This window comes from Hemicordylus capensis, chromosome 5, assembly GCF_027244095.1.
Source record: "Hemicordylus capensis ecotype Gifberg chromosome 5, rHemCap1.1.pri, whole genome shotgun sequence".
NCBI classification, from domain to species: Eukaryota; Metazoa; Chordata; class Lepidosauria; order Squamata; family Cordylidae; genus Hemicordylus; species Hemicordylus capensis.
In genome coordinates, this window is record NC_069661.1 from 118981052 (window position 1) to 118991833 (window position 10782).

The 10782-nt window shown below is 44.4% G+C and overlaps 1 protein-coding gene across 12 annotated transcripts in view; it reads right to left on the reverse strand.

Moving 5' to 3' along the window:
- The window catches only part of CC2D2A (coiled-coil and C2 domain containing 2A), an 89409-nt gene extending 81190 nt beyond the window's left edge, over positions 1-8219 (reverse strand). For 4 of the 12 annotated variants that reach the window (XR_008308095.1, XR_008308096.1, XM_053253493.1 and 1 more), the window contains exons 1-4: positions 8093-8219; positions 5765-5825; positions 2385-2471; positions 141-231 (exon numbers count right to left, since the gene is read on the reverse strand). Coding sequence is in view for 9 of the 12 variants with exons in the window: in XM_053253493.1 (XP_053109468.1) it covers positions 141-231; positions 2385-2471; positions 5765-5803 (217 nt within the window). In the remaining 3 variants the exon portion in view is untranslated. Of the gene's footprint in view, positions 1-140; positions 232-1623; positions 2040-2384; positions 2472-5764; positions 5826-8092 lie in introns of those variants that run through there. The other 8 variants (XM_053253487.1, XM_053253485.1, XM_053253489.1 and 5 more) reach the window with 5 other exon arrangements.
- Between the last annotated feature and the right edge of the window lie 2563 nt (positions 8220-10782).

Genomic DNA, 10782 nt, shown 5'->3' on the forward strand with positions numbered 1-10782 from the left:
CTCAGCCCTCATGGCTGCATCAAAGAGGAAAACTTGAAAATATGTGACTTTCTTGACTTGTTTCAGCAGTGGCTACAGTACTGATCCCCTGCTGAACTAAAAACGATTCTGCGTAGATCCAAACTAATTGGTGCACTTACTGCGTGGTGACCGAGCACTAGCAGCTGCCATGGTTTGCCCGTCTTGCCCAGTCTCCTTTTCCCCAGGCAGTGGTCCTCCTGTCTCCTTAACCTACAAGACAGATTGGGAAGGGAAGGGAGAGAGATGGAACTGAGTGACTGACAGCAAAGATCCTGTTGCAACAGTAGCCTAAGATCCTAAGTAGCAACAGGGCCTCCTATAACAGGAGGCCTATACAAGGGCCTTCCTCACAACAACCCTGTGAAGTAGGTTAAGCTGAGAGTCAAGTGATTGGCTCGAAGTCACCCACTGAGTTTCATGGCTGAATGGGGATTTGAACTCCGGTGTCTCCGGTCCTAGTCCAACACTATAACCACTACACTACACTGGCTAGTAGTAGTAGTATTAATGAATGTGTCCATGCTCACTGTCAGTTTCCCAATAGCACAGACGCAGATGTGCACAAGCTTGCTCCTCACGACAGCATGCACATTCAGGCCTCTCTCTCCTCTGACAGATCTTATTTGAACTTTTACTCTGTACATGCACATGAGCAGCAAGTAGGAACATAGGAAGCTGCATATACTGAGTCAGACCATAGGTCTATCTTGCTCAGTATTGTCTACAGACTGGCAGCAGCTTCTCCAAGGTTGCAGGCAGGAATCTCTCTCAGCCCTATCTTGGAGAAGACAGGAAAGGAACTTGGAACCTTCTGCTCTTCCCAGAGCGGCTCAATTCCCTGAGGGGAATATCTTACAAAGCTCACACTTCTAGTCCCCCTTCCATATGCAACCAGGGTGGACCCTGCTAAGCTAAGAGGACAAGTCATGCTTGCTACCACAAGACCAGGTCTCTTCCTTAGATCTGCTCACCTATCAGAAAGAGTTCTAAAGATCTCACATGTGCCTTTAAATAACTATTTCCATTTCTTTCTTTCTTTTCCCTTTTCCCCTTTCCCAACTCTATATATGCAAGCAATTATAAGGTCCTACTGGAAAATAATTTCTTCGCCCCTCCATCACACTCTGCCTCCCTCTCCTTTGTTGATGTAGTAGTAGTTGTAAGTTGTGACTGGGAAAGAAGTTGGCGGGCCCTCAAGCTGTTGAAGCGTGGGGGACAGGAGGAGGGAGGCTGAAGGATGTGCAAGATCAGCTTTCAGATACACATTCATCATCAGCCCCTAGAGCAGAAAACCTCTGCACAGCGAGGAATGACAGAGAGTGAGGTTGCAATCCTACAGGCCCTTTGTAGAGAATAAATCCCACTCAGATAGTGGGATTTCTTCCTGAGTAAACACGTGTGCTCAGATGTCCCAAGTCCCACTGAGTTCTCCTGCATTCAAGGGGGTTTGCTTTGAGGTGAGTCTCTACAGGATCCCATAACAGCACTCTATGTGCTTTTTGACTGCAAGAGACTTGACATAGCGCTGCTCCCCTTCTGGAGTTGCTCACGTCGAAAAGCCCATGTTCACCCCTCATCACGCCCCCTACTATTTGCACATACCTTTGAGCATACCAGAGTCCAGGGGGTTTGGTTTTCTACCGTGTGACGGAAGAGTCACTTCCGGCAGCCTGCATTATCAGTGCAACAGGAGATAGGGATTAGCGGGGAGCGGGAGGAGAGGAAGAGGAAGCAAGGCTGTCGCCTTTTCGCCGTCTGGAAGCAATTGTACGCCTGGCCGACAAGGGCCGTCACTGCGCTCAGCTCAGCTCCAGCTTGCAGCTGTGGGAGGATCCCGAGGGAGGGTCACGCGCGATGCCCCGCCTCTCTGCTGCGGCAACGCGCCTTGACGCAGCCTGGGAGGGATCGGCTCTTGTCCCGCCCATGTTCCAGGGCGGGCAGGCGGCGGCGGCAGCAGCAGCAGCGTCCGCCTCCAGGAACCTAGTAAGACGCGCAGGTGGTCTCTTCTGTGGCTTTCGACTGCTAAAGCCAGGCGGGGACTTAAAGAGCCAGAGCCTCCTTTAAAACCAGACCTGGCATCTCGTGGGGGAATGGATGGGATTGGTTTGTGAGAAGTTATGGAACGCAGCTCCGACCAGCCATTGAGCAGTCTGGAGTCCTTGTCGTCATCCTGTATGTGACTGGTCCAGTTACATTCCTCCTCACCAAAACGAGTTACTAGAATTTAGAGACTCCTTTGGCTCGTAGAGGCGTGCACACAGATTTATGGTATACTCTTTCGAGACTGAGGGGTGCGGAAATAACCAAAATGATATATCATCCCTCTCCCCGCACTTTCCCCAAAGATGGCTGTGTAAACTCACTCTCGTTTTTCTCCTTTGTCTTTGAATTTTTAAGGACTTCTTCAGCTTTTCCGCTTCAGCATCTTCGTCATCCGAAAACTCCTTGGACTGTTTAAGGAGAAAAATACCCAACATTTAAAACAAACACACACACACTTAAGCAATACTGCCCCTATAATATGGTAGTTTGTATGTCAACTTCTTAAGCTGCCCCAAGCAGTATGTCACTGGACAGGAAAGATAAAGATAAAAATATTTTAAATGGGATAGTTTTGCATGTGCCCATGAACATTTAAATGATGAAAATGTCCATCTCCCCAGTGCTGACTATTGGCAGTGGCTCTCTGAGGCCAGGCAGCAAGAGCCTTTCTCAGCCTACTACCTGGAGGTTCCCTAGACTGGGAGCTTTACTGTGGGAGGAAGTGGTGTAAGTTAGAACGAGCAGGGGCGTAACTATAATAGGGCAAGGGGAGACCATTGTCTTGGGGGCCCTGCCTTGGGGGGGGCAGAGACATGTCTCCCGCACCCAACACCCGTCCGAGCTTCCTTGAATATATATATTTTTTAATTTTAGAGGAAGGCAGTGATGCGGGGGAGCATTTTAAAATTTTGTCTCTGGGCCCACTCCAACCTTGTTACGCCCCTGAGAACGAGAGAGCGCATGTATAAGCATGTACAAGCATTAATAAGCATAAGGGCCTTCTCTGTAGCTGCTCCCAGGCTGTAGAATACACTCCCATCAGAAATTCACAATCTTAATTCCTTGCTGACCTTCAAGAGAGCCCTTAAAACCCATCTGTTTGGCCTAGCCTTTTAGGGTTTTTAATCAATTTTAATAGTTTTAATGCTAACCTGGTTTTCAGGGGTTTAATTGTTCTGATGGTTTAATTGTTTTTAAGATGTTTTATAATTGGTATTCCTATTCATATTTCTGTTTTACTTGTTATTGGTTTTAATGGTTTATGTTTTTAATTGTAAACTGCCCTGAGCCCTGAGCCATTTCGGAAGGGTGGTATAAAAATCAAATAAATAAATAAATAAAATAAGCTGGAGCAAATTGGGATTGTTCATACTGCTGACTTTTATTATGGTTGATTACATTTCATTACAGTTTTTCATATGTTGGTTTGTTCACACAGCAGGCTCCCTCATGACCCATCCCACCCTATTCTGGCCAACAGGGTTGTAGTAGAGGAGACCTCTGCCTCCCGACTGGCAAATTCTTCTGTGCCCAAGTAATGAATGGGAAGAGTACATGTACGTGCACATGAATGCTGCCTCGGGATCCCCTCCCCCCACCCAATGTAATTTTCTGTCTTTTAATACATATATATCCCCCACCCCCGTGTTCTTGTGCAACAATAACTGCAGGCTAGATCAATGGTACATTCCAGCTACTGTAATGGAGTACTAACTCCAAACCACGTTTTGCAGTTTCGCTCAGGGTAGTGCTCGGGGGAGGGAAGCTTCCCTCTAGATAGAGTTGCCATGTCCCCTGAAATTCTGGGTTTCACCCAGATTTTAAGCATCTCACCCAGATTTTAAGCATCTCACCCAGCTTGCTTAGCCCATCCAGATTCTCCCAGATTTCAGATTTCATTTTTTTTTTTAAGCTAAGCTCTAGCCCTTGTAGAAGCGGAGTTATGGAGCAAAATGTGTAGGCACTATTCTGCTCAGAAATTATTTTCCAGCCAATTTACATAATATGCAAATTAGGCACCTGGATTTGGAAAGCCAGAATATGGCAACCCTACCTCTAGAATGAAAACACTTTCCATTCTAACTGTCACCTGAAATTTTTTTTAAATATATAATTTTCTAACAGTGTCATTGTGCAAGAACATTAGTACACCAGAACACTACTACACTAGTGCAACTGGAAGATCTCCCACATCACTACCTCATTGGATACCTAATGGGAGAGCAGGGCATCACGCAGGCCCCCTCCCTAGACACCAGGAAACTGTTATTAGGGATGTGCACGGTCCGGCCCACTCCGGACCGGCACCGACGGGGGGCCCTTTCTTTTAAGGCGGGAGGGCTTGCTTACCCCTCCCGCCTCTTCGGCCCCCTCCAGCGCCCGTATTTAACTTAAAAGCGGGGTGCTGGAAACCTTTCCCGGCGGGTAGACCGGGCCTCCGATCGCCGGAGGCCCGGTCTACCCGGCCTTTTCCCGGCGGGTAGACCGGGCCTCCGGCGTCCTTTGCGGCGCGCGCATGCGCACACGCGCAAAGCGCCTTCAGTCCTCTGGAGGCCTTGCTAACGAGAGGAGCTCCGTTCGGTAGCTCCTCTCGTTTACTTAAAGCATTAGGTAAGGACACACGCGGGCGGGTGGGCAGCTGGGAGGGAGGGCTGGCTGGCGGGCGGGCGATGGCAGGGGCACCCTTAATTGCTAATGTGCTTGGGGGTGCGGCGGTAGCGGCGGCGGCGGCGGCTGGTTTCCAGCGCCCCGCTTTTAAGTTAAATACGGGCGCTGGAGGGGGCCGAAGAGGCGGGAGGGGTAAGCAAGCCCTCCCGCCCTTAAAGTCATACCCCCCACCCGGACCCGGACCACCAAGAGCCGAACCGGTCCGGCAGTTCGGCCATTCCTTAGAATGGCCGCCGGACCGGTTTGGACTCACCACTAACTGTTATTACTTCTTTCTCCATTTATGAAAGGAAGAGTTGCTGGGCTACTCCAATGTATGGATGTTCTCTTCTTGCACAAGAACACAATGGAGGTTCCCAGCAACTCTTCCTTTCATAAATGGAGAAAAGTCATAACAGTTCCCTGATGTCTGGGGAGGGGGCCATTAGATATCCTTTTCAATGTGGTGAAAAGGTACCCTGCTTCCCTATTAGATATTCTTTTCAATATACAGTATATAGTTGAAGGGTTCCCAACCAGGCTTCCCAACCCACCCAACCCAGAGACCCCACCACCAACTCTGTTTTTCTGTGTAATAATCTCTCCCATCCTCCCAATACTGTACACAACTTGAAACCTGCTATGAATTTTGCAGTAGCTGGGCCTTCCCATTGTTCAAGTGCACTGCTGTCAGAGCACTGGACCACTTCTCTAAATAGAAAACCCCTCCGAAAATTTTGATTAATTGTTTCTCTTCCATCAGTAGCTCCCAAAAATTCACTTGACTTGGAGACAACAGTCGGACAACATAAGAAGTTATATAGACATAAATTATCTTGAAATGAATGTTGGTGCTATTTTTGGGAGATGTGATGGAGACTCCATCTAGGCACGGACTCTCTCCTATTTTCTGTGCAAGGCTATTCAGGGATATCACTGAAAATTCTCTCCCTATAATTCTAAACAGACACCCATTTATATGTTTTTTCTAAGTTATCACAGTACGTTTGATTTGGATAAAGTAGGTTGTAGCCAGTTTAAATCAGACACTAACCTCCATCAAAACCAGTTGGGATTTTTCACTGAGATCCATGTTTTCATCAACCAGTACCTAGCTATTACAAACAACATGGGGTCAGTTGTAATCACATATACATATATAACACTGCAGATGTCCAATAGCACCCCCCAGTTACAGGCACACATTTATTCTTAGGGCTTTTCCAGGAGCTTTCCCAGATAGCAGGCTTTACTGCAAGTTCGAGTTGCCTCCAAAAACCGGTGCAAAAAATGGATTTTTTTAGCCTAGAAATAAATCAGGCTGCACATTAATGGATAAGCCACCTAATGGTGCCGTGGGGAAATGACTTGATTAGCAAGCCAGAGGTTGACGGTTCAGATCCCTGCTGGTACCTATATGGGGCAGCAGCGATATAGGAGGATGCTGAAAGGCATCATCTTATACTGCATGGGAGATGGCAATGGTAAACCCCTCCTGTATTCTACCAAAGACAACCACAGGAGTCGACACCAACTCGACAGCACACTTTACTTTACTTTAATGTGCAATGCAAAACCCAAATTGTGTGTTAATTGCTCCCTAATAGTTTGCAGGGACTTTGGGGTAAATTTGGCTGATATGTGAATGCACACCTCCATTCCAGAGGAGATGCAAACTAAAAGCTGGGTGTGTAAAACTTTCTGTCATTTTAAGTATCAAGGGAAACCTTCAAGAATCATTTTTACACCACCCTCAGCTTTGTTGCTGTTGGGTGATGGAGTTCCAGTACATTGAACTTTTGCACCAACTATCCTAATGATCACTAGGGCCATCGGGAGTAGAGTTAGGTAGTGAGGGTCTCCTTCACCTGTCCCTACTTTCCTCTACTGTATGACCCCTGCTTTGACTCCTTAGGTATCGAGTCAGTCCTCTTCCTTTCCTCCTTGAGAGAAGGTAGAAACATCTCTCTCTCCCTCTACCTATTCATTATGTAGCTGATAGATAGGATAGGTCTTTCCTTTTTCAGATGTATTTCACTAATAAGCCTATTTAGTTTAAACTCTACAGTGATCTCCATACGTGTTACTTAAATAGCTGAAACTACCACTCTGTAACTGGAGTGGTAGCTTCCTTGGTGCTTGGCTAAATAATCACAAACCCCAACAGTTGCAGTGAGAGACAATCAGCAACATAGGTTCTGAATTATGGCAAATCTTACAGCAGTTCTCTTAGATGATTATAGTATACAACTGAACTGGGGATACAGAAAGGTTTTACTTCAGTACAAACAATTCCTGAATTAAAGTGAATTTCCTATTAGTTGATATTGCATCATATGCATTACATCTGTTAGGAGTTGTAAGTATAATTTATAGCAGCACTGCCGCTTAGCAAGGAAACAGTCATTCTATTTGCATCGTGGAACTCTAGGTTCTGCATCATATGGAGGAGTTCTTCCTGTGTTTGATGTTGCCCTCTGAAGAGAAGCATTAAGCTCTTGGAGGCTCAAAGTCAGAGGTTGTGAGAGCATCAGCACAGGGCATTGTAACTAGCTGGCACACTCCCATTTGCCTTCATGGTCAAGCAAAACGCCCAAGGGCTTCTGTAAATTACTACTGTGAAGATCTTGGACTGGGCTGGTTCAGACATCATGTGGAACCTTGATTAAAGGCCGGCTCTGTGCAATGTCCCTGAGTCTTGGGAACATGCACATCCCCTTCCCCTCCCTGTTTAAGTGCCTACTTCCTATCTAGGTTAAAATAAGCCAAGATTGATTGTGGTGTCTGAATAAGCAGTTTAGCTACATGAGGCGACAGCTTGCCAAAAACTTCCTAGTGAGCTTGCAGCTTACTAACATGAGATTTGAATGGGGCACTTCCTGTCTTACAGTTTTCCTTGAAACCAGAATAGAGCCCTATTCAGGCATTTTTAAAAGCATGGGTGTTGTATCCAGGTGCAGCATCCATGAGAGTCCATTGACAAGCAGTTGGCATGGGCAGGACTTGTTGATGCACTGCTAGGGACATTGTACCTGGGTACAGCATTGTTGCAGAAAGCCTGAACCAATTGCTCTACATTAATTTTGTTTTCCACACCCCACATCTAAAAAATGTCCCACAGTAATATGAAACACACATGAACAAACTCAGGATTGTTGGGTTTTTTTATAGAGTGCTATATGCAGGTATACATGTCATATCAATATTTCTTCAAATAAGAAAGGCTAATTAATATTTCTCAAAATCTGAGATGATAGGAAAAGAAAGAGAAAAATAATAGGGATGAGCGAATGACAGTTTATGTATCACAACGCAAGAGATTTAGAGTATCACAAAGATTAAGAAAATAAGCAATTCCATTAACTTGACAGAATAAAATTACCTTGAAAAATCCTGCTGTTATTTTGAGAATTTGGAATTCTTAATTTGTTTTTAGAAATCAGCGATTGAGGATATATAGCTAAGGAAAACTCAAAAGGAAAACAATTGAATCATAACTAGTTCTTCTGTGCTTCTAGTTGTTCGGCAGCTTGGCATAACAAACACACTCCTTAACAACCCCTGTTGCTATGATAAGCTCCAGGGACCTGGTTTTAAAGAGACAGAAGTTCTGAAAATGACCGAAACAACAGCAACAAAGTCCATAGTAGATAAGTGTATATTTTCAAAGGTGGGAGTACTGAAGACAATATTTTGTCACATCCAAATGTCTGAAGATAAAAGAAAACAAATTATTACCAGATATTCTATTTATCTCATATTTGGGGTTGCCACATTTTACTCTTGTACTGTTCATGTGCCCTGAAGAACAGCATAATAGCAGGGGGGGGGCGGGGGTTTACTGGCCTGAAAGGCAGAAATCCAACAGGTGCTGCTTTCCCTCAGCATGGAGTTGAGAATTTCTGTTGGCCATATATCTGCATAAGTGCAATCAGAACAACAATTTAGCAACTCTGTTATGGACTGTTCTTTGCTTTAGACCTAGGGGAATGTCCATCAAGTTTGATAGATTGTACTGGAGAGTGGTGTAGGGGAGAACCCACAGCTTCTGCCCCTTGCTTCCCTCCTTTCCTAATGGCCACAGCAGAGCCATTGGGAAAATGAAAGATCTTAGTTAGGATGCTGATCCCAGAGACCTTGTGCAAAGTAGAGAACTGCCAGCCAGGTAAGAAGCAGTCTTGCTTGCATGCTGCTTTGTGAGTAAATTTGCTCAGAGCATGTCATGGCAATGGCTAGGTCAAAGGCAACACAAGAAACCCTTGAGTGCTGCCTGCTCAGTGAAACATGACCAAACAACAAACATACTGGGCAGCCATTTATGATCATGCTTATGTAAAGTGCCAATCATACTTTATTTATGACATTTTAAATCCGTTCTTCCTCTAGCTCACTCAGACTGGTAGGCATGCCCCCTTTCATCCTTACAACACTACAGAGTGCCTTCGGTGCTCTACCACCTTTCCTCATTAGCTTCCCCCACCATTTTATAATCAGCCCAGCAGCGTGAGGAGGAGGAGGCATAGGAGAGGGGTGTGTGTGTGGGTGTGCATGTGTAGAAAATCAAGCAGTGACAGTTCTAGCACTGCTGCTTGAAAAAAGAAGCGTGTGAAGACAGTGTGTGTGCAAAGGGGAACAGTCCCAGATGCACAAAGGTCTTCAATCACTACTAGTTATTTTAAATATAAAAGCTGTATACATTTCATAGATAAAGAGCTCTGTGTATGAATAGGGTGGATACAATTGATATGTCTATTTGAATTTTGATTTAAATTAGTCCACCCCATAGTAAAGCTCTGAATTGTGGCTTCTAGTACAAACTACTCTCAAACAGGACTTCATTCAAATCAATGAGATTTAAACGCCCTAAATAGTGGGTTAGATTGCATCCTCTCTAGCTGAAAGCCACTTCCCATACTGAAGTTCAGTAAATAAAGTAATAAATGCAGATTACATGTCTGATTAGGCTCTTATTTCAATGTATTATCGAAACTATATAATTGTTGTATTGGTGGTGAATCAGAAATGAAAAACATCATAAAGAGATATCATGTCCCATCAAGAAGCATCCCTAAAGTTCTTGGGACTTCCTTCAATGTAACATGACATGGGCAAGACAGATGCTTTAAAAATCAGATGTGGCACTACATGCTACTGAAATGTGTCCTCTTCCTCAAATAAATGTCCTACACGCTGCATTTTAAACTGCAAGCAATAAATTGTTTCTTGAAAATATAAATTACTCAAATGGAAAGATATAACTATTAAAGAAGACGGGGCAGATGTGGTTCAGTAGGTGATATATAACCTACTGACTCAGATAGATGGCTTTCCGAGCCATGTTTATCACTTAGAGGAGTTCAGATAAATGGCTTATTGAGTTAGATTTATTACCTTCTGAGATAGATTTATAAAAATGAACTGGATGCTTCTACATTAAGCTGCAGTTACCATTTATTGATCCACACAAATTTCTCACTAAAATAAATGCATAATAAATAATAAATGCATGTTGCATATTAAAGCTGAATCAAGTGTTAAATCTATTAGTGTCAAAATGAACAAGGTCACTTTCTTTCATCGAGAATTGTAAGCAATACTATAATGCAAACATCCCCAAGAGACTTTTCCTATCTCCGTACCACAAAAATGTTTTGCCTCCACTAGGGAGAAATAAGTCCAAAGTACACAGTTGTGCTGATAAACTTGTTACACAGATTATGGTGGTAACCTTTCCACACAAAACTTCCAGTCAAATGCTAAGAACTATTTGACGGCTTACAATAACATTACTGCTGCTACTGCAATTTATCATGGACCATTTTGCTACCCAAATATCCATATGGCTATTTTAAATGCTCATTTAAAAAGACTAACAGCCCCTCTGAAACATGGGGGGCGGGTGGCAATTGAATCAGCTTTAGACTCACTGGCTTTTATGTCAATCCAATGAATTGAAAATGCAAGAAGGAAGGCAGGTTCCTGATGTAGGAGAAAAATCTACAGTAATTCCTGTGCAGCCTGCTTTCTGGATGCAAAATGGCTGGGCTGGGATGTAATGGGGAAATGCCAGGG